At 51.9% G+C, this 26,364-nt stretch overlaps 2 protein-coding genes across 5 annotated transcripts; both read right to left on the minus strand.

Annotated features, from left to right (window-relative positions):
- Positions 1-1,092: 1,092 nt before the first annotated feature.
- HOXD4 (homeobox D4) lies at positions 1,093-19,070 on the minus strand. 3 transcript variants are annotated; one of them, XM_068948499.1, is made up of 3 exons: positions 10,682-10,815; positions 9,433-9,459; positions 1,093-4,578 (listed from the first exon to the last, which is right to left on the minus strand). In XM_068948499.1, exons 1-3 carry the CDS (start codon positions 10,728-10,730, stop codon positions 4,274-4,276), a joined length of 381 nt encoding a protein of 126 aa, XP_068804600.1. In that variant the 5' UTR covers positions 10,731-10,815; the 3' UTR covers positions 1,093-4,273. The 3 variants fall into 3 exon arrangements, with proteins under 3 accessions (XP_068804600.1, XP_068804599.1, XP_009680080.1); XM_068948498.1 differs by lacking the exon at positions 10,682-10,815 and adding an exon at positions 18,513-19,070 and having other exon boundaries at positions 1,101-4,578; XM_009681785.2 differs by lacking the exons at positions 9,433-9,459; positions 10,682-10,815 and adding an exon at positions 4,983-6,666 and having other exon boundaries at positions 1,101-4,578.
- Positions 19,071-22,624: 3,554 nt separating this feature from the next.
- Positions 22,625-24,448, minus strand: HOXD8 (homeobox D8). 2 transcript variants are annotated; one of them, XM_009681797.2, is made up of 2 exons: positions 23,890-24,448; positions 22,625-23,275 (listed from the first exon to the last, which is right to left on the minus strand). In XM_009681797.2, the coding sequence occupies exons 1-2, from the start codon at positions 24,446-24,448 to the stop codon at positions 22,980-22,982; spliced, it is 855 nt and encodes a 284-aa protein (XP_009680092.2). In that variant the 3' UTR covers positions 22,625-22,979. The 2 variants fall into 2 exon arrangements, with proteins under 2 accessions (XP_009680092.2, XP_068805692.1); XM_068949591.1 differs by having other exon boundaries at positions 22,631-23,272.
- Positions 24,449-26,364: the final 1,916 nt, after the last annotated feature.

Here is a 26,364-nt window from a genome sequence, read left to right on the forward strand (position 1 = left end):
TATGACTGTTCCTAGCAAGATTATTTTGGTCTCTAGGCTTGCAAAAAAAAAAAAAAAAAAAAAAAAGCAGGGGAAAGGGCTAACAAACATGGCCGTTGGAAGCTGTGTGGCTCTGCATTGAGAGGTCCCTATTTACTGTACTGTACAGTGAGTGGTGTTTGCTATTGACTCTGCCTTTTCTCTTCATTCTTACCTTAACGACTAGTGGTGATATAATATACAGAACTGTATTGATGTATTGGTAGTAACAGGAGGAGCCATTAAACAGAAGACAGAGAAGTATAATCACAAAATGTGTCTGAATATTTAAACCTAGTGTGTGCTCACAAATGCACCCTCCCCCCCTCCGTGCACTCCATGCATTAAGGGCACATGCCTTATTTTGTACATTACGCTCTTTTCACGGCCTGAGCAAGGTACTGTATTTTTGGAATCGTGCCTTGACCACGCTTCAAGAAAGGACAAGTCCTCTGTGCCAAGTACCTATGACAAAAGCAGTGTAATAGGCTTCTCACAGCTAGAAGTATGCATTATTGTCTGAGGTGCTTACACCGGGTAGAAAAAAAAAGTGTTTGCCTTAGGTCCACGTGAAAGTTTAAGCTCTCCAAGTTTGCCTTTTCTTGTGATCTTTCATTTGTATCAACTGGAAAAGGGAAACTTCTTGCTCAGACAAAACCACCCACTGCATTTTAATTTTAATTTTCCATTTCTTTGCGAACTGATTTCTTCCAGGACTCCCCTAAAAGGCGCACATCTGTGTGGGGATCGAGGTGACTTCAGGTGTGGCTCCCCGACTCCTAACACCCATGCATAAATCTGGGAGTCATTCTAGGAGGGCTTGTTAAATGCAAAGCAGTAGCAAATGGGTGATAGGCACTTTTAACTGCAGTCTAAATGCAAATATAGACTACAGCTTGCCCCAAAGTCACACCATTATGGCTAGGGCAATCAGCAAACCTGTTCAAAGGGACATTTGGAAGGATGCTATGCAGAGTCAGTCATCTCTTAACACTGTAATGATGGGAGGGACAAGCATTTTCACTGAAGAGACCCACCTTGTAAGGACTGATTGTTCAAGGTACAAAACAGAAGCTACTTCTCTATAGCTTTTATTATTTCAAATATATATAGAGGACTTACATCAAAACTACCGGCGACAATTAGTATAAATAACGTTTTAATCAGTGGCAGCAAAAACATTGGTAAAGTCTATAAAAGCACCACATTTTAACAGAGATGAGAGTGTTGTTGGACAATGCGATCGTTTAACAAAAGGCTTCAATACACAACGTTTTATCCAGGATAAACAAAAATAAACAGCTTCCCTTCCTTCACAAAATAACTTTTGAGGAGAGTTAAAAATCAACAAAAATAAACCTCAGATTTGTTTTCCGCGGGAGATAATGCCCAGTGTGTGCTTCATGGCGTTATTATACACGTTCCTGACCCTTCAGAGCTGGAAACTATTTATTTATTTTAGTACTTTCTGCCTCCAATTTACTTATTCTTGGAGCTCACAGCCTAATCACAACTATGTAAACTTACAGTGCCCCAGCCTTGCTCAAAGGGGACTTGCAAACAGGGTTGTACGAGCTATGCCTGCTGAACCCAACACTCGTCCTGGCGATATTAACATTTCAAAAGACAATGAGACAAATTCTGCTCGCAGCTACCCGCCTTGTTTGACTTCAGTGGGCGGAGGAAGGAAATTTGGGAGCAGGATTTGGCCCTTTAACTTAGGTAGCGATTTCAGGCGATAAGAAACACAAAGCAAGGATTTGCTTATCCAAAGACATTATTTTCCAGAATTGTACCCACTGATGACAAAGATGGTAGCTTTGTCTCCCAAATAATATGTTTGAGTTGCTCCAAGTCAGCTTATCACAGATCATAAGCAAACAGCGGGGGTTCGTGAGGGGGGTTTTCAAGAAGAGCAGCCAGAGGGTTCCCCCCCCCCCAACCCTGGCTTCACATGAAGAGCAAAGGCAGGGCTTTGGACAAGTCTGGAGACGGAAGGCTGCTACCGCAAGAATTGGGTGGAACAAAACTTGCAAACTTGTCTAAGGAATTCCCTCCTCAAGCGCTGCTGCTCACTGCTCTCCATGCCAGAGAAAGGGAAGAGTAGTTTGGGTCCAAAAGGTTAAGGGTTTAGAGGTCACTCTTCCCGGCTGAAATACAACTAATCGAATAGAAAATTTGTCCTCTGGGTGAACCTGTTCCTGCAATTTAGCCGAACTTCAGTAAAATACCTTTTCAGCTTCTCAACGTGAAGGCGTCAGAAAAAAGACGTCTTTACTATGTATGAACTCTGTGCTTTTTGTCATAGAAACAATGATGCGAATAATGCAGGAATATCCATCTTTAATATCACGACGTGGAGATATTCAAGGATTGCCATGTGCAAGTCTGAGAACTGGGCTAACCCTAAAGAAGAACAAAGAGTTTTCTCCAGGCTCTAAAACAAAAGACCAAGTCTTGCAAGATACTTTGCGGACTTCTAGGGACGAGAAAAGGACAGAAATGAACCGCTGACCACAGTTAATTTTGCCAACACACTCATTTTGAAAAGCTCGCCTTTTATTTTCGAGTTGATGCAAACCCCGTTTTCTTGACGCTTCTCCAAGTCAGTCCCGAAACCAACGTGTCCTCAGTGGGAAACGCTTAGCCTAGACCTGGGCACTTTAGAGAGGACTCACACGTTGCTATTTCAATCTCCCTTTAAACAAGTGGAACTTCAGCTTTTGGTCTGGCTTTCCCTCTTCTTCCTCTTCTCTTTAATAGCAGGATCATCTAGTCAAAATGTCGGGGATCTGGCCCCTGTCCCGGGCTGCCCCGAGGGTACCAGAGCTCGGGACTGAGCCCTCAGCTCGCCCGAGCGGAGGTGTATGGGGCTGAGGGAGCTGGTTTAGCTGGGTTTGCTGCTTACAGAGCAGGATGATTGCCCCCAAAACTTTGACACCATGCAAACCGCAGTCACGGACAGATACGTGGATATTAGCCCAGCTCTGCTCTCATTCCAGCCTTTCTCCTTCCCCTGAAATTAACTTGCTGAGATTTCTAGGCATTTGACTTAAGTGTCGTGGTTTGCTTGTAAACAATCACTGTTCTTCCTCCCCCCCCCCCCCAAAAAAAAAGTAACCCAAATACCCCAAAACAAAACAAAACAACAACCCACATAGACCATCTCTCTTTTGGACAGTAAATGAATTTTAAATAAGATAGAAAGAATGGATTCAGCTTTGACGACAAAATGGCTCAAACAATACCAGCAATCGCTTTGATTTTTCACTCTGGGGTTTTCTTTTTAGTTTATTATTCCTTTTTAAATGAGGTATTGCTGGTTTAAAGTACAGCGCAGAGCAGAGCAGACTTTGGAAATAGATTTTCAGGCTTGTTAGCCCTGGATGTTACAGGATAAGGAGTAGGGACGCTTTTTCTACTCACAGAGAAGGTAATTCAAAAAATGGGACAAGAAAGTTGTGTACGTTCAAGACAAGTAAACATTATACATGTGTATACATGTGTTCATGGAAAGGAAAAATATTGTATTTCAGCTTCCCTTTCCCATTTTTGGTTTGACTATTTTTCTTTTCACTTTATCTTAATTCGTCTACATAACAAATAAATAAATACGCTAACACAGTCAGAACATAAAATAACCCGTTTTCACTTAATTCCTATGCACATCTTCTGAGACGTTATGGAAATGAGCAAGTATTTTCATTACACCAAGAAAGGTAAAGCAGCACGAAAAGTTCACAAATACTAGTCTTCATTGTTAAATAAAAGACTATACTATAAATTTCCTGTCCTCAACTTGCCCAAATGCATCATCCCGAAATTGCATGGGATTAAAAAGACAATTAAAAGCAAAAATCCCAGAATAAAGCATCTAACCTTCACTTTCAAATTCAAAACTGAAACACAGGACAGTTTCATTTTCAATGATTTATTACTATTTATGGACAGAAGGTCTCCTTTAATATTTTCCCAGTCCCCACTGCCTGCATGATGTTCCTTTTCTTTCTTTCTTTCTTTCTTTCTTTCTTTCTTTCTTTCTTTTTTTTGTTTCCTTTTTTTAGGTTGTGCTAGTAGAGGCAAATAAAATAAAGTCCAAAGTAGCGTCATTTTGTCTCCTTTGTACAACAGTACCTTAAAGAAAGATGACAGTTTCTTGAGTCTTTAGCTGCTACATGCAGGTTCTGCTTGGATAGTGTCAGCTATGTACAGTACTGGTCAGAATCAAAGGATGAAATGGAAAATTGCACCTCTTCTATAAAGTTGTCAAGTCAGTCTGATGGTCCTTGGAAACAGTCTGTAAATGTGGGTTTGAACCAGAGGAAGAAGACCTGCCCTTAGTGTTGGGCAGTTTGTGATCTTTTTTCCACTTCATTCTTCTGTTCTGAAACCAGATCTTGATCTGGCGCTCAGAGAGACACAAAGTGTGGGCTATCTCAATACGGCGGCGCCTAGTCAGGTACCTGTTAAAATGAAATTCTTTTTCCAGTTCTAGGACTTGCTGTCTGGTGTAAGCTGTTCGGGAGCGTTTAGGTTCCCCTCCGTTGTAATTGGGATTCACTGGGAAAAAAATACGGAGAACTTTACAAATCTAATCTTGACTTTCCGGTTCGACTTTACAAAACAAAACCTTACGAGCTGCGAGCATGTGGCCGGGCTGGATTCATCACAGTTGCTTACAATGGATGTGCTGCTTTCACCCTTATTTAACACAGGCGCTAGAGACACACCGAGCTAGGTAGGCTGCAAGCCTCTAAGAGGCTTCGAAAACGGAGTTTTCTCCTGCATAGAAAAGACCCACATGGCCAACGGCCTATTTCCTCAGCAATAAAAATTTATGACGAGTGTAATTGGCTACCTCGGTTTAAAAACCTCGTCCAGGCGCCTTGCGAGGACTCGAGCCTCCCATCGCGGAGGACAACCGTTAGCAGGGTAGAAGAGCAAAGTAAGAAGAGGATCCTTACCCGAGTTAACATGGACTTTCTTCATCCAGGGATAAACTACTGCTGGCTGCTTAACTGCTGCCCCGTTTGGGGGTTTGAGGGCCGGCTGCTGGCTGCAGGCGCGGGAGGTGGGCAGCGGCGGCGGCGGACAGTGCTCTGCCGGCCCGGGGAAGGGGCCCGGGGGGCCGGACTGCTCCTGCCCGTGACCCCGCGGCTGCACGGCGGAGCCCTGGGCATTGCTACAGCTAAAGGGCGGCTCGCTGTAGTTTGACCGTGGGTAGATTCCCTGGTGCTGGAAATCAGAGCCCTGCGAGGCACTGTAGTACTCTGAACCCTGCTCGGCTAGGTAGCTATTCTGCAAATATTCCTCGCAAGGAGGAAATTTGGGATCCACATACTTAGAGTTCACCATATACGAACTCATGGCCATTAATTTCTGAAGGTAGAAAATACTAATTTTTCTCGTGTTGTCTTTTTTTCTCCTTCCATAGAGCCCTCCTACTTGCTGTCAACTGAATAAAGTTAGGCGTGCATGTGACCGGCCCGGCCAATGGGGAGGCAGGGAGCTGATCACCGGATTTGTGTGCAGCTCATAGTCTCCACAAATTTAACTAAATAATATAGGTGTAATCAAGTGACCCCTCACCGGCAGGTTTTACCCTCCGAACCAGATATCAGTGTCTTAGGAATATTCATCAAGCGACCGTCGCCTGCCTGACCCTCAGGTAGAGCCAGCCTTTTGTCTGGGCTGACTTTGCTAACCTCTGATGCCCTTTCGTCTAATTTACCAGCCAGAATCTCCACCAGGGTCTGTTACGTTGGTTAAAATAAAATATCGAAAGAAATAAAGAGCGAGGAGCTGAAGTAGGATTAAAAGGGAGGAGACTGATAAGGAGGCAAGAAAGAGAGAAGACATCAAAGAAGAGGGTAATATGATGTACAATAGACCTGTCCTGTCTTTGTCTCGCAGAGGTCATCCAAAAGTTACCAGAATTTAGTTCTGCTGAATAAAATTAGGCAATCAGTAACTTCTCATTCACTTTGCAAGCCTCAATATGTACGTGTGTGTACACACACCCACGCACACACACACACACGCGCGCGCACACACACACACACACACACACACACACAGACGTATATGTAAGTACATACACATATGTGTACAAAATCGTACAGAAAACAAGAAACTGTTCACTTTTAACCACTAGACTTCAGTCAATTGAATTGGTGATGGCATTTAGTTATGTTAAAAATATCACAGGTTTAATGAGATAAATTCAGCCTTCATTCATCAGTATCCTTCCTGGAGCACAAGTAAATACATTCCAATGAGTCGAATGCTGCTTTTGCTGCTGTCGTAAATATTTTGATGAAATCTGGACACTTGACAGAAAAATTTTGCTAACGTCTGGCATATCTAGCTAATTTATAAGTATCTTTTTAAAGATTTATGCACTGATTATTTTTTCCAGAAAATTTATAGCTGTTGTGAGATTAACTGTTTAAATTCACAGTCTATCAATGGCAGTTATGATTGAACGACAAATGAAATTTAAATAAACGTTCTAATGTACAGTAAATATGAGAGAGGCAGCAAAACTTTTAGACTTTCTCAATATTCAACGTGCACGTGTATTTTGATTCCATCAGTATTTAAACGTCTAACCATTTGCAGAAAGGTGAAGTTTTTGCATCGACCATATATTCCCCTAGAATCGAATCTGTGACTATATGAATACCACACAAATTCGGTTCTACAGGGTATATATAGACAACGTAATAACATTCTGTTTTCATCTACAATATAACAGGTCATTGCAATTCTCTTATTTCTTACTGTCTTCTGAGGAAGGCAAGCTATTCTGTTGGGATAAAGTTCTGAAATATGGATTTGCAGAAAGGTGGGATTTCAGAAAAGATTCGTGGTGGTTATTAATGATGGAATAGAGCTCTAAGACTTTGCACCAATTTATAGCGACGAATTTCGACTATCAAATTCTCTGTAAAACCTGCTGATCACTTTAAATGCTCTGTCGTTTATATCCATGCTACAGATAATGGATGCTACCAGTCAAATTGCGCTGTTTAGAATAATACTAATTAAAATCATATAGAAAAGAGGGTTTATCTACTTAGTCTAATCTGAAGAGATTTTGCCTAGTTAGAATTTCCCCCACAAAAGATTTTTTTTAATCGAAACAGAAGTAAAACAGCCGACAACAGAAACACCGATTCGTGAAAAAGACGAAATTAAAGGCTGGAGTTAGTTGTTCTCGGGAAAAAGAGAATTTCCAAATTTACCTTCATCACATTATGCTGGTCTAGTTTTTATCCCCGCTGGCGGCGTGTGAGCCGCAGCCTCGCACCCTCCCCAGGTTCTCCCCGCCGTAGCGTTTATGGTGAAGGGCAGGGCGAGAGGTCATTCAAAATCATTTACAAACATATCACAAAGTTTCATTATTTTTACTTTGTCGACAGCAGCACACAGGAGTACAAAAGTTCATGAATTGTGTCTGACCCAGCTCCTCTCTGCTGTCCCGCGGTCAACCTCTTCTCCTTCGACTATTTAAAACAAGGAACATAAGGACAAATAATAGTGCGGGTGTGATACATCCAGCCACTGCGGAGGGCAGATTTGGGGGTGTTGCGTTTATCCGAGTGATATGTACCGGTTGGTTTGCTTGGCTCCAAGTCCCAGCTGCCTAAAGTGGGGGATGCTATTTTTAAACATCTGCTTTCTGACGACGGCGGTGGCATCTCCTTCACAGCAAGTGCAACTCGAAACGGTTTTGTGTCCCCAGTCTCTTTTTTCCTGGATTATTTAAATCTCCACCCAGCTATGGGAGCGGGGAGACCGGTCGCCCCGCTTCCCGGGCGGGGAGGGGGCGCCCTGGGCGGGGGCCGCCGGCTGGACGGGGCGGGCGCAGCCCCCTCCCGCGCCTGGCTCGCACGTGGGCGAGCCCCGACGGCCCCGCCGGGGCTGCGCCGGCACCGACGGCGCTGGGGAAGCAGCATCTCCTGCCCTGCCTAGTACTACACATTTTCATATTTGTTAGACGCTGTGACCTGCGTTTCACCTTATTGCACGACTTGCTCAGACAGGTCAAAGCCAAAGAGTTATTGATGAACAAAAGCGTTATATATTCACCTCCTGTTCAACTGCCCGTACAAAATGCTTTTGATCTATCAGCCTTTTTGTATCCTGGTTCATAATCAGTATGCTAAATGTACGTTGGCAGAAAGCAAGTAATCCATACATTTAGGGCCGGCCCTGGGATAACATGCCAAGGGCATCGATGCGGCGCAAGACTGAGCAGGAGGAGGAACGTTACCTATGGGACAACATTAAAAACGCAACGCTGCAGGCAATTGTTTATTTCGTATTTAAAGGGCTCGAAAACCAGTATCTCAACGTAAGGCAAAAAGAGAACGAGAAGCCTGGCACGAAGTAGTGAAAGAGATGATTTATCAGAAAGCGTGGAGAGGAAACAGGGAGAAATGCAAATAAACACAGCTTCAGTCCTGTACATTCTCCCAGTCAGAGCATGGTCTGCAGAAGCGGGGAGGGCAATGTGTCTTTAATGAATCTTCAAATATCGCAGGCTTTCTTTGCCTCTTGGAGAGACAAGCCAGCCTCAGTCTGAAGCACCAGGACTAATGCATTTAGCTCCTTAGTGCAGCCAGAAAGGTTCAACAGCATTTCCTGCTCCATATTTAACTGCTCTCTTCCCACCCATGCCCTCGCCCGCCCTCTGTCCCCAGTTCAGCTCATCCTGAAACAACAAAAATACAAAACGCACTAAAGGTTGTCCTGCTAAGCTCAGCTATCTATTTTCTTCCGTGTCTTCACAGCATTTAAATCCATGTTTGATTCTCACTTGCCCAGAGAGACTCTGTACCAGAGGATCAGTGCTACTGCTTAGAATAATGCAATTGCACCACTAGGCTAACAACTCGGCTCGCTAACGCTAGCCACGTCCAAATACCATTCATTCCAAATACCTTTCATTCATTCATGATGCTACTTCACACGAGGTTAAAATTAGATAGCAATACAACTCTGTATTGAATCTCATCTGGAAGAAAAGAGGGGGAGCAGCCAAGATTATGAGACGCTGTAGTACAACATGATAAATTCAGTATTTGCACGGGGAGGCGCTGTACAGTTCTATGAAGTTAAAATGGTAACCCTGCTAATTGCTTCAAAGTACTTAAGAGAAGTATGACACCTGTACAGCCCTATAACAAACCCTACGGAGACCACACTTCTACTTTTAATGCTAGCTAGGATTATCCAGGACATGCTGCCACAAACCGAATCACCAAGAGCATTTACATAACGACATGATCTTTCTGTAGTAATATTCTGCAGGGATACGTCTGATTGAACTGTTCCAATCTGAGAAAAATAAGTAGTATTTTCAAGCAATGCTAATTCTGAAGAAAAAAAAAAAAAGAGGGTACTTACCGTAAATGTCTTTCCATGCTGCCGAACCTGTTGCAACAAAAATGTTTGTTATTGTTATATTCCGCATACGGGTGATATTTCTTTAGCACAGTTAGCGAACACATTTGATAGATGAACACAGAGGAGAGCTGGTGGTAAATCCTGCGAGCAGGCAGACTGATGGGGTGGAAGCCCCTTCCGAATGAGGACCACATTGCATACAGGCGGTTTTTATGAACACATGCTTTCGCTGTGCCTGGGGTGTGATCTTTCACTTTTAATATTCATATTCTTGATTTTATGCCAGATAATTTCTAAAAGGATTAAAAGTCACACACCTCTCTTTCACTACAGAAAAAAAAAAGAGTAACAAAGGCCCTTTTCTGTTCTGTGGTAATTCGATTGTTTACAAATGAAATATTCAGATCACCTTTGCTAAACCATCACCCATGAAATGGCACAACATGACATGCAGCATCGCACCCATGCTGAGCATAGAAAGAATAAAAAGTATACAGGAATAGGTTTCAGATTACTCCAAGACAGATAGCCTTTAAGACCACATAATTATCCAAACATTAACCACAAGACATGCATCTTTGTTTGCGTTATGTAAGGATAGATTTGACTTGAACTTTTCTTCAAATCTTTTAATAAATGCGTTCAAAGATCACAACAAGTTAAAAAAAACACAATGCTCCTGAAATGCAGCGTATATTTAAAGGTGAAAGACCAATATAGGGGTCCTTTGCTGTAAGCAAAATTTCACCTCTTCTTTTGCCTTCCTGCGTTATCTTGGAGAGCTGTTGTATTACATGCAGAGCAATTGCCTAGGTAACAATATTTCACTACATAGAGCTTCCCAAGATTGCTCATATATATATATATATATTTTTTTTTTTTTTTAAGTTCTCCCTACTCTGGGTAACACTCAGAGCTTGGAAGAACAGTAGAATAATTTTAGCAGTTCGGCACTAAAAATACTTTGCCATTGTGTTCCTTTTTCTTTTTCTTTCTCTTTTTCTTTAAGGTTAGTTTCAAATAAGACACTTCATTGCATTCAGAGATCTCGGACAGGGAACTGTAAACCAATTGCAGCATTTCCCTAGCTATTTGAGCTCTACCTGTTCATTTTGCAGAGGAAAGCTCGTTTAACGTTTCCGGGCTAAGCAGTATTTGTAGCTCACTCGCCTACAGTTTCAAGAGGCACAAAGGCATCGGAGCAACTCGATCACATAGGTGGTTGTATGAAGATGGATAGCGGACTTACTGCGAGCTTCCCTGTGGCAGGGCAAACCTGGGAGCAGAGGTGTCTCCATGGCCGCACTCCCGCAGAAGGCTCCTTGCTAACACTTCCCCGATTACTGCTTCCAGGAACGAAAGCATCTGCACTTGTATGCTCTTAAACTAATTTATGGTGGGAATTATATTTTGGCTTGTCAACTCTCAAGCCATAAAACAAAGTTTATTGGAATCACGTGCTTCTAAATAGCCACTCAGGACCTATCTCTGTGGAACCATAAATAACCTTCAGCTTTAAACTTTTATTCGCTAAATAAAGGTTCGCTGAATCTGTCCTATAAAATGCGACTGGTTCAGAAGAGCGGGGATGCGCGGAAGGTCAGGTCCGCGGCTCTAGCCGCCCTTTTAAAATGGCATGTTATAAGGAAAGCTGCTAAGAGGGGAGTTAGCGCTCCCAACTTGCTCTTGAGAAAGGAGCGCGTACGTTTCGCCGTGGGTACCAGTTCAAATCTTTCTTCGCATCTCTTAGGGGATAGGCAAGCACATCGTCAGGAGAAAAGAGAGAGGTAAACCTTGGGGGGAGGGAGTGCCCCCTTTCCCTCCCCCGGAAGTTTATGACATTTTGGTCAGACGCCCCTGGAAAAAATGGTTTTGATTCGTTCATCTCCTGAACTGTTGCTCAGGCGAGTTGCGCCAGGGGCTGCGGGCTCTGCAGGCACCCGCCGGACGTTTACAAGCGACCAAACTGCTGGAAACAGCCAGGGCACCGGGCTTTGGAAAGGGAGAAAGTGTGAAGCCTGCCACAATGAGATCTTTGAGGACTGGAACTTTAAGGAGGGCTATAAAACAATAAAACGGCCCGGGTGTGAAGGGAGTAGGTGTGAGTTAGCAAATGAGAATTTCAAGGAGTCTAAGCACAGGAAGTCAAATGTCGCTGGCATGTCCCACGCAGCCGCCCTTTGCATAAAGGAAACCGGGCGCCGGTCCCCGATCTATCGCGGCTCAGCCGGGGGAGTCGGAGCAGTCAGGAGCTGCGCGTCCGAGAGGCGCTCGCCCCTTCCCCGGGGGCGGCAGCGCCGTCCGTCCCGTCGGGTCCCGCTGCCCACGGATGCGGGCAGGCAGCGCCCAGTGGCGCCTCCGCACTCGGCTGGGGGAGATAAGCCAACTCCAGCTCCTGGCTGGGCGGTGCCTGTCTAACACGAGAGTTAGACTGCTAACAAGCACGTTTATGCCCACCTGGCATCGCCATGACCTAACGCCGTGGAAGAAACCTAGAAATACAAGCTTGAATTTGCCTAAAACAGTTGGCTTTACTCTCGTCATAGTCTTTAGGTTGCTCAAGTCACGGCTGGTCGGTTTGTTTTTTTCACCAGAGAGCAAGAGGTATCCTGAATTCTTGTAGTCTCCTTTTCTGCATCTTTTTTGTGATACAGGGTTGTTTCGGAGTCAGTTGTTTTCCATTTTCTATGTAAATGCTTTAATCAAAAGGCATCAGCTTCATGTTCTACTAATGGCCAAAGCTCTGGAACGGCTTTTTCCTCCTGTGCCGGCTGCAGCCCAGGACCGCTGGCAGAGACAGTGCATCAGGTGACGTTTAAGGAGAAATGCATAGTCGGGAAAACACTACGGGGCAACCCGTGAAACCTCAGGGAGGAGCAGCCTCTGCGCCTGCAGCCTCACGACCCGACCCGGCCCGGCGAAGGGGCTGGGGTAGGGCCGGCGCCGCCGGTAGCCCGACCCGGAGCGCGGAGGGGGGAAGCCCTGGCCCGGACGGCCCGGCCCGCCCCTAGGGGGGCGCCCCCGGGTCCTGCCGCTGCAGCGCTGGGCAGGCTGCCCGGGCGGGCAAGCTCTCCACGGGGCTCTAGCCCATGCTCAGGCCCAGGGCTTGGCAGCAGCTGGACAAAGAGACTCGGAGGCCCTGGCAAATGCACCATCCTGACAGGCCTCCAGGGGAACGACTTTAGGGGCAGGCAACTTCAAGAAGCCAGACGCGCCCGGTAGTCTGCAGCGGCGCAAAGGCTGCTCTGCAGCCCCCCTCGGGCCCCCCGAGACGCAGCGGCCTGCAGCGCGGCCGGCTTGGCGCAGCGCCCATCGCTCCCCGCCGTCGGGCGCGCCCGTGGGACCCCCGAGGGGGGGCCGAGCGCAGGCCCCCGAGCAGAGGCGCTCAGGGAGGCGCTCAGCCAGCCGCTGTCTGACGGCCAGATGTGAGAGTAGTTTCCCCGGGAAGATGGGAGAAAAGGCTTTGGATCAGGATGTGGGGGTGGAGGGGAGGGTGCAAAGTCAACTGAAATGTGAGAAAATTGGATTATGATAAGAATCAAGTTGCAGAATCAGAAATATTTATCACTGGTCTAGACGGTGAATGATCGGTGCAGGAAGAAAGAAACAAGTCTGGGGCGATTGGGCATATAGCTGGCTGGGATCACATGTTGACTCAAGTCACTTAGCATTTATGGAAAATGTGATATTTTCTTCAAATACACCTACAGTCGCTTTATCTCTCTCGGGCAGTCTCGAGGGCAAGAGAAGACCCATGCACATAATGGCTCTGGGAATGAGACACTGTTCACCAGCTCTGCTCATGTGAATTTGGGAAGAGTTGAATCCTTGAGAAGGAAGAAAAACTGGCAGGACTGGGAAGCTCCTGGGTGAAACATTAGCCCCCCGGAAAATCGGACAAGGTGATGCAAAGCGCTGCGACGAGAGCAGGTGTCACAGCGAGGAGGCACAGGCAGAAGTCGTGAGCCTTCGACACTCGCTTAAATTGGAGTGGGAGCAGCAGCCCCGGGAATGGATTTCCCTGCAAATGGCTGCCCCCCAAAATGTCCTGGAGATCTTGAGGCGGGGGCCGGGAAGGGTGAGGCTGTGGGGCAGTGCAAAGATGATCAGAGAGATACAAATCTCTCTGATCCAGGGTCAAGATGAAAGTTTCTGCAACTGAATAACTCTAGCCCTAAGATTCTGAACAGGGAATTACGAGGATTTTCACATTTCCTGTTCTAAAAGGCAGATGTGAAAATTGACTTTGAAGCTCTGGCCAGTTCACTCGCTAGGCTTTTATGACTATGCTCATTCTCGGGGACTGATGATCTTGAGGTGGATAAGATACAGAATGAAGTAACCCAGTAATAATTGTTTTCCCTCTGGTCATTGTTGCGATAAAAGGGTTGGGAAAATTGAATCGCATGTGTAAAACGCTGTCGCTCTTGAGGCTCCTTGACAGACATGAGCACCAGCATCCTTCCCCGAGGACCACAGCCAGGAAATGACAGGTTCCATCCCTGACTTTAAAGACCTACTGAGCGCCTTGGTAGCGTCCAACGCATTAGCTCTCTCTGCTTTTATCGTAACTTCGACCTCTCTGCAGACGCCCCCGCTCCCATGGCCTCGGAAAGCCGGATGTGGGCATGCAAAGGCCCCTTGCCCCGAGGGCGCCGTCCCCGGGGCAGAGAGAGGGGAACCGCGCCCGGAGATCAAACAGGGGCAGCGGCGGCGGGTGCGGCCGCCCGACGTGTGCGGAGGCAGGAGGGTGAGGAGCACCGGGAGGGAGCCGGCAGCGGCCCGTGGGAGCGCCTGGCCCGCCGGGGGGGCCGGGGTCACGTCGGGGCAAGGCTGGGGAAGGTGAGTCCCGCAGGCCACAGGTGGGAGAGGGGAGGGGGAAGCCGCAGGTTTCCGGGCTGCAGCGCGCAGGGCAGGGGGAGCGCGCTGTGGAGGGGGGCTGCCGACGGGGAGAGCTGGGTGCGGGCAGCATCGCTGCTCTGGCACCGACATCAAAGGGGCAGCGAAGGACACGGTGGCTGCCCGACATCAAAGAGCGGCTGGTGCCACGGGAGGCCGGCGGGCAACTCAACTGAGCGCTGGCGAGCCGCCGTGGGCAAGGCGGGTCTGCCCCCACCTCGGGGCGCACGGCGCTGCGGGGGCCCGGGAGCCGCAGCACCCTCGGGGGGCTGGAGGTACTGGGAGAGCTGGCGCACAGCTCGGGGACGGCTCTGGGGACGGGATGAGGCCTCCCAACAGCCGCGGCGGGCCCAGAGCGGGCCAGACGGCGGCCCCAGGCCTTCCGCGGGCTCCCCCCCCGGGGCGGGCAAGGAGAGCCGAGCGCAGCCCGTCGGGGCCGCGCAGCGGGAGGGGGGGCGAGGCGGAGGGCAACTCTCCGAGGCGCGGAAAGCGGCCAGGCTTGTCCTACAGCGCCTTCTCCTGGAGGAGGGGGTGGGAGACGAGATGGCTGGCGGCGGCAGCGAGGGGCTGCCGCGCCCCCGGCGGCCACCGTTCCGCGCGGGCGCTGCGCCCCCGGCGGCCCCGAGGGCGAGCACGGCGGGCAGGACACCTCGGCCGGGGCCGTCGGGGCCAGGCAGCCCTGGGGCCGCCTGCGCAGCCCTCCTGCCCCGCGGGGAGACGTGGCGGAGACCGGCCTCGACAGTGGAGCCGGGCGGGCGGCCGGAGATGGGGCGGGCGGCGGCGCGACCCGGACACATGTCTGAGCCCGGGGGGGTCGCGGGAAGGGGGACGAGGGAACCGGGCTCCGGCCCGGCCCTGGGGCTGGTGTCCCAGACGGGGACACGCGCGGAGAGAGGCGCATCTATACGCACAGCTATAAGCAGCCCGGGGACTCGTTGCCGTCCCCGCTGCTGGCAGGAGCCGGGCGGGGCGAGGCGGGGCGGCTCCGCTCGCTGCCACGGAGGCTCCGCGGGGGCCCGCGCACTGACCCGCTGCCCCATCCGCCGCCGCGGGACGCCGGGGCCGCACCTGCGGGGCGGGCGGGGCGGGGCGGCTTGTGGCCCCCCAGCTCCGGCCCCGCACCCTCGACGGGCACCTTGGTGCGACATGGGCCGGACACGCTGTCCGGGCGCTGTGGGCTGCCTCCCCCGGCACTTGGGGACCCCTCCCCCTTCCAGCACATGTGAGGAGATCCCGGGTCTGAGCAGAGCCTGCTGCCACTGAATGCACTTTTATTGCCTCTTGTCTCTAGTGGAGATCCTTCCTCCACGTTAAGCCCGGCCCAATCGACTTGCTGCAATGTTTATTGTGCCTCGTCTTTTTCTTTCACTTCCTGTTTTTTCCTCTCCCGCTACCAGCAGCATTGACTGCCGCACTGCAGTAGAGCCGTAAATACCTTTAACAGCTGCGTGCCAACTATAGGGTGAAATACCGTCTTTGTTCAGATTTTTTCTGCCCTCAGAGCTCATTAAAAAAAGGGGGGGGGAGAAATATACGTGTTTACTAAAGAACAATATCACTGGGAAATGAACGGATCGGCGGGGTTTGCGGCTCTAAGAGCACAAAATCAGTGTATATTTCTTTGCTCAGTCTCCTTGGGTTTCTGGGGTGCGCAATTCGCATCGCCTGCCCGCCTTGCCCCGGCCCCCTCCAGGCTCAGGCAGCAGAAGGTGCACTGCTCTGCCAGGCACTTTCCAGCAGCCAAGCGGGAGCCAACCTGACTGTCCCGATGGCAACCAGCGCCAGGGATACCTGGGACAGCCAGGCAGCGCACACTGGTTTCCTGGCTGTTATTTTTGTTGGTGTTCTTTTGCAGCACGTACGTCAGTAAAGTATGGGTTAGGAATCGTCTGTTTCCTTTCAAAAAAATGAGATGAGTCATAAATTCTGTTAAATACGTCAGAAAACGAAGCAGGTGTGAGAAAGATGAATGTGAATTCGGTATTCCAAAAACTGCAGTACACCAACACATCTACACAGATATACACTCTCACATTATGTATGTATATAATATATATATACACGTACGGTCATCATATATACCATATAAATTATATATTCACCGTTCGTTATGAATATATACACATGGGTATACTTAAGAGCATACACGTATGTATGTGTGGTTTAGTTTTAATGACAGCGAAGAAAAAAAAAACAAGAAAAAAGAAATACAAGGAAAAGAAAAGACAGGAAGGAAGTAAGCCGTTTGGGAGGGAAAGAAGCTGAACTTCCAAATGAACCAGTGTGCTCATAAACGCATATGTGTATCCGTATGTGTCAGCATATGGACACACACACACATACACACACACACACACACACACACACTAGAATTCGTTAGGACATCCTGCTTTTGTTTTCTTCTTTTCCCCCAGGCTACTAGTACTTTGAAAACAGCTCAAGGACAGGATTTTTCGAAGTTTTTGGAGAGATTTATTACCAAGCAGCTATAGTATTTACTATGTCACCTAGCAGGGATTATCGAATGGAAGCTAATGTAATACACGCTTTCCCCGTTACTCCTGAAAACTGTTGCTATGCTAAAAACGATTCTTCCAAAATAATTCCAAAGTCATTTAGCAACTCAGTGCGGTTACTTAGTTCGAGCAAATAAGTATGACGGAAAGGACATCCTATCACCTATTGTAACTGGGCTCTGGCTTAATAAACTTGGTAGGTACCCGAGAACGGATTAAATAATTTCTTCTGCGGCTTCAGAATATGTATCCTGGACATGTTCCGCACCTTTCCGCCTTCACAGGCCGTTCTGGTTACGGTTTAATAACACATTTTGTTTTACCGTTAAGTTAGTGGCTGCTTTCGAGGAAAATGACGATTTGCTAAATTCCTCTAGTGCAGTGGCACAGGCTCTGTGCATATAATGGCATGGTGCATTTCCATCACTGAGTAAAGTTGTAAACACAACATACAAAAGCAACAGTTTTTCTACATTAACAATTCGAAAATGAGGAGGAAATACATATTCCAAGAGCATATAAGTTCTACAGAATGAAGTAGAGCTGTAGATACGGATATGTAAACATATATATAGGCAAGGCAGACACGAGATACACACACATGTATCGGCAAAGCAGATATCGGTCCTTTCCCGACAACATATTTCAAGATAATTTTTGAAAACTTTCCCTGATTTAGACACCTGTGATTTCCACGTGGTGGTGAGAAACAGTGTTGCTGCGCTGGGTGCGCTTTGCGCGGAGCGGGCGGGCAGGCACGGCCGTGTGTGCGGCCCCCCGCACCCCGCGCACCACCTCCGCGCACAGCCAAGGCAGCGCCTGCGGCCGCGTCTCCCCAGAAAATAACCCCCCGCCCAGGGGGTCCCTGCCAGGCGCCCCGGCTGCCTCTGCCCCGAAGCGGGCCGAGAGCCTCCTGCTGAACGAGGCTCCGCGGGCTGAGGATGCCGCCCTGGCGGGTGGGGAAAGCACAGTACAGTGCGAGGAAGGATGTCGTAAAATTTCCTGGCAGGGCGTGCGGGAGGCTCGCCCGGCCCGGCCCGACCCCGCACAGCCCCCGGCCCCGGGCCGCCCCCGGCCGCGCCGCGCCCGCCACCCCCCGCGCAGGAAGGATCCCGCTCCTGCTCCCAAAACACCTGTTAGGCTTTAAAGTTACGCGAGCGCCTGTTCGCTATGGGGAACCAAAGCACACAATCAGGACACTACGCTTCAGCCTGTCAGGGGAAGAGAAGTAAAAAAGAGTAAAAACCAAAAAAGAATAAAAAGACAAAAAAAAACCCCAAACAAAATAAAAGGGCCTTTTATTAGAATAAACTTCCGCGGCAGGAGCTGCGCGCCCGGCAGGGCCGGCTGCCGCGCCACCGCCGTCCGCCGCGGCTCCTCCGCGCCGCACTGCGCGCCGTCCGCCGCACCCGCGGCGCAGCCACAATTAGTAATAATAACAGCCGTAATCCCGACAGCTTAAACCGTGCTAGCAAAAGCCATGAGGGCAGCAGTAACCGCAGTGATGGGGGGCTCTGAGGACACAGGTGACAAAACAGGGCTGGGCGGGCTGGGGACCGGTGCCCGCGGTGCCCTGCGCCCCCGGTGCGCAGGCCGGTGCGCGGGGTGCCCGGTGCGCGGGCGCGGGGGGCCCGCGGCCAGCCCGGGAGAGAGCCGAGTCCTTACCGGGTCGCGGCACTGCCCGCCTGGAGAGGAGCCCTGGAGGGTCGCTGTAATCCATTTTGCTCCCGCGTAGCAATCCGAGCCGCGGAGGAGACCGCGGTAGCGGGGGCGATAAGCGGCGGGCCAGGAGCGGGGGGCGGGAAGCGGCGCGGGGCTCCGCGCAGCCCCCCGCGGGCGCGGGCGAGGACACGTCGCAGGGACGGGGAAGTGTCACGGCGGCGGCGGCAGGAGCGGCCGCGGGTGCGGGGGAGCCGCGGAGAGGCAGGGAGCGGGGCACAAACATCACGGCGACTGCCATACACCTCCGCGGAGACAAAGGTTAGGAAAAGAGGGGCTGAGGCTCTCCGAAGGCAGAATGCAGGGGGAAATTCGCCAGGGAAATCAGGAAAAGGCCATGAAAGCGCTCGCTGCCTGCACATGACCAGCCGCAGCCAATGACGAGCCCAAATAGGTCATAAAAAGGTCTATTACCAAGTTGTAAATTTTCTTCAAACAAAAAGGAATTTACTGCAATTCCTTGCGGATTTTGCACATACTGCTTCCCAGCGCCATGTTTCTTTCGCCTGCGCGCTCCACTTTTATTTACTCGCTCGTCTCGCCTGCCCGCGGCCTGCGCGCCACGGCGCGCTGGTGGGGCCCCGCGGCGCGGGCAGGGGCGCGGAGGTTCCGCGCGGGGCAGGGGACGCGGGCCGCGCACTGGCACAAAGCGGGGGCTCCCCGCGCTCTCGGCCCCGCCGCATTGCCTCCGGGGTCCATGTCCTTGCCGCAAAGAAAGGGGGGCTTTAGTCCATCTTTCTGCCCCCCTCACATGCTACGGTCATAAAAGAAATTGTATTTGCTTTAGCGCCCACTACTGAAGCCGAAGTCGTCGCTGACCTAAAAATAGCCCGCGCCGGATTAATGCCTTTTCCCTAGCGGGAAGGTTGCCGTTCCCACAGGTTGCTCGGGGCGCTGTCATTGAGCGGGGGCCCCTGCACCCTTCCGGGGCTGGCGACTGCCTCCACCTCACATGTACTTTTCCTCACGCCCTTTGGACCTGGACGGAGCAATCAAATAGGTGAATTTTGCTCCTCAGAAAATATTCGAAATGGCTAAAACCTCCCCCGTGTCCATAGGGAATGCTCGGCTCCCAGATTGAGAACTGTGGGTGTTTCTCGCTCAATTTTTGTTTCAGAGAATAGCAGGACCTCTCTGTCAGGAGCCTTCTTGTCGATAGTACCTGCCTGGAAAACAGAGCTAACAAAAACTAGCATTCCCAAAGCTTTTTTTTTTTTTTTAACACATCACCAAAGCGAGTTTGACATTAGTGAAAAACATAGAAGTGCAATAAGTCCTTTGGCAAAGACATAGCGATTTTTCACGGTGACTTTGTAATACATACGGCCAGGCAGAGCTGGACAACGTGGGAAAGGAAATATTTCACGGAAACCAAAAGTGCCGTATGTCTAAGCTGCGGCATTAAGCCGCGGCTTCTCTTCACCGCTGCTGCAGCGCCTCGTGCATCTCCAGCATTTCCCTTCCCAAGTAGCGCGGCTTGCTCCGTAGCTAGATGGCCCCAATTTTACGGGAGGGATCACTAACCGCCCGGGCCAATTCCTGCCTCCCTTCTCTTTTTCTTAGCAGGACTCCAACTAGAAACGAGGGATAAATACAGCTGCCAGGAGGGAAATATCGTAATAAGTACAGAGAAAGACAGCTTTTTAGCTGAAGAAATAAGATATGGACACTCTCGTTGTTAGTAGGCCTTTGCAAATGCTGTGCGCACAAGGGATTTAGTCTGTTTCTATGTGGCCGGGTTCCCAGTCTGCCCTGGGAAAGCAACGCTAACGGAAAGTTCATCAGGAATATTTTATTTTTATTCTCTTTGTTTGAAAAGTAAAAGCAACTATGGCAGCAGCTCACTGCCAAACAAATATTGGCCTAGGAAATTCTTCATTCGGATGTATACGTCTCCGTTATGTTTTGTCAGTGCAGGCAGCAACCACCTCGCTAGGATTTGCAGGAGGCAGAATCAAAATGGCTTTCTCTGTAACAGGGGCAGCCCCGTATTATTCTGATTCACTAAGCCTTGGCCATAAACGCAGCACAAAAGAGATGCTTATTTTGTGCGTGGTGACCGAACGCGTCTGTGCCGCGGATGGTGGATATTATTTTGAAATGCGTTTCTATTTTCCGTTTCAGAAGACTGAGTCTCCTTAAAATCGCCGCGACCAGACCCACATCCTTCCTGGACACTAGGGGTACTGGTGTATTTATGCAAATTCATGCAGTAAAATGTTTACTTCACAGCTTTGCTGCAGTTTCCGCACGTTTACAAATTTTAACCAATTACGTGATTAAAATAAAAACAGAACAATAACTGCTCCCGGTTGTGCCTCCCTCTAGAGCTGACGCTTTGCAGGAACTGAAGCGTGCCGTGCATTGTTGCTGGGGTCGGAGTCGGGGAGAGGGGATTGGAAAGGGGAAGAAAAAAGAAATGAACCAAGCTAGCCGTATCAGCCCCAACGCCAGACCAACAAGTGCGAGCAGTTCGCGTGGGGTCGGGCCCGTGAAGGCCTCTTTCCGTGGGGTGGACGCGGAAAGATGTGCCCGGAGCCCCAGGCCGGCCCGGAGAGCCCCGGCGGGAGCGGCCCCGGCTCCGTGCCTGGCTCCGGCGGCCGCGGCCCCGGCTCTGCCCCTCCCGGGCACAGCTGCCCCCCGAGCAGACAGCTTAACGCCGGGGACGCATTTTGGCACCTCTGGGTGCGTTCCTGCGGGTCCTTTGCACGAACCATCACTCACTGGAGGCACAAGGCGGAGGGGAAAAATTAAGCAGAAATCTTGGTGAGGATGAACACCTCATACCTCTGCGGGGTATTCCTAAAAAGGATAGCTCTCGGCCGCCCTGTCAGATAACGCGGTCTGCGGGACTCTGCCGTGGAACAGGAGAAAAGGGGAGGGAAAAAAAGAGAAGGAAGATAAATTAAACCATTTTCCTGATGGGAGCGGGCTGCTCTTCCCGCGGTGTGCGGGCAGCTGCAGCGACAGCGGGAGCAGGGACTGGGGCCGGCTCCGCGGCCTCCCGGGCCGCCGCTGCGCAGCGCTCGCGGGGCTGGCGCCGCGGCCGCGCAGCGGGGCGCAGAGGGGCAGCCCGCAAGGCCCCGTGCCACATGAGGCAAGTGGAAACAGCCCAGCGATGCAGCGATACTCTTCGTGTGTGGAGGGAAAATATGCCCCTTTTTCCGTTTACGCGTGATTTAGGACCACAAACACTTACAGCACCTGAGAAATTTCCATGCAAGGCTGCAAAACCTTTGGATTTCCCTTCTGGTCGGGGAGGCAGAGGCCGGGGCCTGGCTTTGGCCGTGCCTCTTGTCGAAGGGCCTGAAGCCCCCCACCGACCCCTCACCGGCAAGGGTAGCTGCTCCCCGCCCCGGGCCGCGTCCGTGCGCCCCGCGCTCCTCCCGCGCTGCCCGGCCGCCGCCCCTCTGCGCGGAGCCCCGCAGCTGCGGAAGGGCGCGAGAGAAACCCGGCCTCGGGGTGGCTCCCGGGCCTGGCCGGGCCGGGCCGGGCTCGCCGGGCAACCCCGCGGAGAGGCCGAGCCGGCGCCGCTGCCGGGGGCGCGCAGCCCGGGGGCAGCTGGCGCGGGCCCGGCGGCGAGGTGGCCCCGCTCATGGGCCGTGCTTTAACCCGGGCCCCCGCGCCGCATAAATCCGTGGCAGGCGGCTCCTGCACCCAGCAGGGCAAACCCTAGCCCCTGTTCCCCAAGAAGTCGATGACGGTTGCAGGCTGGGCCCCGGGTTATGCGAGGTTTCTGATCGAATAAGCCGTTCCCAGACCGCACAGAAATACCCAGAAGAAGGTTAGGGGAGAGACAGAGGGAAGAGTTAGTACTGAGAAGCTCTGAAGGTTATTGGGAGAGTCGATTTTAAAAAGTATATCAAGAAGCTGATGAATTTTATATTTGAATAAATTTGGTTTATTTAAATCAAATATCAATAGTAGAAGGTTAAATATATTTCTAAGATCTTTTTTCCAAACTTTATTAGATTTATTTAATTTACTCAACATAAGATAAGAACAAAAATTAAAATAGTACAAGTGCACTTGTCTTGATTAATAAAGCATTGTTAAATGTCTCGCTTATTATTAGGAAGTTTATGTCGTTGCCCGCAATCACTGTCTTTCAACATTGCAAAAAAATAATTTTATATATATATATATATATATATATCATTAGAAATGTCTTGCTACAAACTCTTTATCAAATTTCCAATAGGAGCAGATGAACGGTTAAATCTAGATATTGTCCCGAAAACGAGTAAAAAACAAAACCAAACCACAAACAACAGAAGCACCCGAAGCAGAGGGACACGGGGGGCACTCGTCTCACAGGGCAGGACCTTTTAAAGCGAGAGGATCGGGCCGACATTCGGCGATATGGCGCTCGTTATTTTTGATAGACTTTCACAAAGGTTTTTAGGACAAATTTTAATTCGTTTGGCCTTCAGCTCTTTCTTCTTCCAGATCATGTGCTTCCTTTTTGGCCTCCCCTTCCTTTCCCTCCTGTCTGGAAGCGGGGAATTTGTCCTTGTTGTTCTCTTTTTTCCATTTCATCCGCCTGTTCTGAAACCAGATCTTTACCTGCCTCTCGGTGAGTCCTAGTGCGTGGGACACTTCGATCCTTCTCTTCCTGGTCAGATAGGGGTTAAAAAGGAACTCCTTTTCCAGCTCTAGAGTCTGGAATCGGCTGTATGTTTGTCTTCCTCTCCTCCTACCAGGCGCTGCTGTTTAAAACAAAAACACAGGATTTTGGTGGTTGCTGTTGCCGTTCAAAACAAGGCGTTCAGCAGAGGAGGCAGAGAGAGAGGGCTCAGGTCCCTCTAGAAATCCCTCGAGACAAGCGGCACAGAAAACGAGGGGAAAAAACAGAGGACATGGAGAAAGCTAGAGACATAAACACGCGTGCAGAAAAAAAATGAATAGTTATGGCTATAGCAGCTGCATTAAGCGCCTCCGCGCTCACCCTGCGTCGGAGTTTACGGGACCAAGTTTACGGGGTCACTTTATTATCTGGTAACTGGCACCCCCCCGGCCCTGCAGCATTTCTATTCAATCACAGAGGGTTAGGATCTGGGTGCACGTCAGCTACGCCTGGGCGTCTGAAAGGCTAGTTTAAGGCTACTCGTGGTGTGGCAGCCGCCTTCTGCAGAGATTTCTGTTTGCTTACTGTATTATTTTATTATCACGAGCCATCGCGGTTATATGACACGCGGAGAGAGAGGCAGGGAGAGCGGGAAGCAGAGGGAGAGAGCGGGAGGCACAGAGAAAGAAGCAGGAGGAGGAAAGAAAGTTTCAAACTCAGACGTGAGATGGAAGCAAATTTTTGACTGCATCCAACCTTGTGGTCTCATCCAGGGAAACATTTGAGCAGGAGACGAGCTCTGATTTAAGTGGTCTGGTTCCTCGCCAATATTAGCACTGGACGATTTACAGTCAGGATATTGTACCAGCTCGGCCTCTTGCTGTGTCGTAAAAATCTGCTGTCTCTGTAAGTTATCGTATCCGTAAAATTTAGCGGGCTCCCCGTGACAGGTAACCCCGCTGCAGGGGGCAGGAGGCGGAGGCGCGGCGGGGGGAGGAGGAGGCGGCTGGTAGGCGGCCGTGGGGCTCCCCCCGGCCGGGTGGTAAAAGTCCCCGGCGGCGCCGCCGCCCCCCGCCCCGCCGGGCGCGGGGTGCGGGAAGCCGGCGGCGGCCGCGCCGTTCCCGTAGAGCAGGGCGGCGGCGGCGGCAGCGGCGGCGGCGGCGGCGTGGCGGCCGCTCACCTCGGGCGCGAAGTGGCAGTCGTAGTACGGGGGATTGATGGGCTCCCCCGCCGCCGCCGCCGCCGCTGCCGCCGCCGCCGCCGCCGCCGCCGCCTTGTACTTGGAGTACAGCGGGTTGACAAAGTAGGAGCTCATCGGGGAGGGGGCGAGCGGCGGGCGGAACCGCGGGGGCGCGGGCACGGGCGCGGGCGCTGCTCCCGCCGCCGCCGCCGCCGCCGCCGCCGCCGCCGCCGGCTGCCTCTACGCTGCGCTCATGGTGCCGCCGCCGCCGCCGCCCGTGCGCTCCCCTCTCCTGCTCTCCGTGTATGTGGTGACCAGGACTGGAATATAATCGCTCCCAAAATGACCTGCCTCACTGCTTTTACTATTTCCTATTAGGCACACAGCAGCCCGCGCACGCACACACACACACACACACACACACACACACACGCACGCACACACACACACACACGCTCCTGAGCTCGGGGGGACTGTTGGCTTCAGTTTACATGTGCCGCTCCTCAGGCAAAAAAAAAAAAAAAAACCCAGCCCTGCCCTGCCCGGATCCACCCCAGCCGCTGCCCCCCGCTCCCCCCGCCGGTGCGCGCTCCCCAGGAGCCGCCGAAACCCCCGCGCAGGAGAGGCAGGAGCAGAGATCCGGCGCGATAACCGCGGGCGCGCAGCTCCCGCCGCCCGGGGCGCCCTGCGCCCGACGGCGCGACGCCGCCCTGCCCCGCCGCGGCCGCGCTGCCCGCGGGCAGGGCCTGAGCCGCTGCTCCTGGGCGCACTGGAGTGCGGCCTGCGCGGCCGACCGGGAAGGGCGGCGGCCGAGGGGGGCCGGAGCCGGGGGTGTCTGCGAGGGGAGCTGGGGGACCCCGGGCGGAGGCTGAGTTTGCCGCTTGCAAAGGCCGGGCCTGGGTGCCAGCGGGACCTCCGGTTTATTTCCCTGCAGAGCGCTTGGGAAATGAGATGCACATTTACCCTTGACGCCGTGCACGCATGGCTGAAGCTCCAGGTTAATTGATACTTAATGGAAATCATGCCTATGAATATACTTTCCATCATTTCACCCTTGGTGGACGTCGTTAGCGAGGCAGAGAGAGAGGGAGGGGAAAAAAATGTGTGGGTGAGCGGTTAGCATCGCTGGGGGACGCGGGCCGAAATAAGCGAGCCCTGTTCTCCCTCGGCCGCGCGGGGAGGAAGGAAGGAAGGAGCAGCGCGGCGTGGGGTGGGCTGGGCGGGGTGCGCCGGGGCCGGCGGCCCCCGTGGGAGCCGGACCGGGCGGTGCGCGGTGCGCCGGGGCCGCGGCGCGGACGGAGCGCCCGGCCGGAGGGCCAGGCCTCGCTCCCCGCTGCTCCGGCCGCGCCGTCTCCACTCCTCTCTTCCCTCCGGTTCTGGAAAACTGACTGTCCCGTCCGTGGGAACCAGCTCTCCGGACAGCACCCCCTCCAGGAGCCGGAGTCCGCCCTGTTTTAAACAGGGACGCAAATGTAGGTGAAATATTATACGGGACCCGCCAGGACCACGTGTGACCGTCTGGTGTGAATTGACAAAAAAAAATGTCTGTGGTTACGAAAAGGCGATGGCAGGCGCCTTCCCCAGCACATCCTTGCTCTCCACCTCCCCTTCGCCTCCATGTCCAATGGACTCGCAATGTCGCTCTCTTTGTCTAGGTGATCGGCCCGGTCCCCGCGAGGTCTCTCCCCGGGCTGGGAGGGAGGAGCCCCGCGGCGCTGGAGCCAGGCCCGGCCCGGTGCGCCTCGCTCAGCGTCGGGGCCCGGCTCACGTCTCGGCCCGGACAGCCTGCCCCGCTGGGCCCAAGGCGCCCCGAGAGCCAGGGTTTGCCCACGCAAAAGGGGCAAAGTACCTTCCCCCGCCCCACTGTCAGCGCCAGGCCTGGCTCCGGCGACGACGCCGGGGCTCCGCTGCCCCTTCCGCACCCCGCGGAACAGGGCGGCCAGGACGGACAGGGCAGCGCCAGCTCCGCGCTCTCCAAAGGCGCTCCGCACCGCGGCCCGCCGCCCGGCCCGGCAGACGGGCGAGGGCGTTGGCAGACGCCCCGGCACCCC

The sequence above is a fragment of the Struthio camelus genome, chromosome 6, assembly GCF_040807025.1.
Source record: "Struthio camelus isolate bStrCam1 chromosome 6, bStrCam1.hap1, whole genome shotgun sequence".
NCBI lineage: Eukaryota > Metazoa > Chordata > Aves > Struthioniformes > Struthionidae > Struthio > Struthio camelus.

What these genes read in the sequence shown, in the direction of transcription:
- HOXD8 (XM_009681797.2), bottom strand. Translation starts at nt 24,448, where the DNA reads ATGAGCTCCTACTTTGTCAACCCGCTGTACTCCAAGTACAAGGCGGCG. An exon ending in TCCCTGGATGAGACCACAAG is followed by an intron (nt 23,276 to 23,889) that starts GTTGGATGCAGT and finishes TGTTTTAAACAG; the next exon opens with CAGCGCCTGGTAGGAGGAGA.
- HOXD4 (XM_009681785.2), bottom strand. Translation starts at nt 5,391, where the DNA reads ATGGCCATGAGTTCGTATATGGTGAACTCTAAGTATGTGGATCCCAAA. An exon ending in GAAAGTCCATGTTAACTCGG is followed by an intron (nt 4,579 to 4,982) that starts GTAAGGATCCTC and finishes TTTTTTTCCCAG; the next exon opens with TGAATCCCAATTACAACGGA.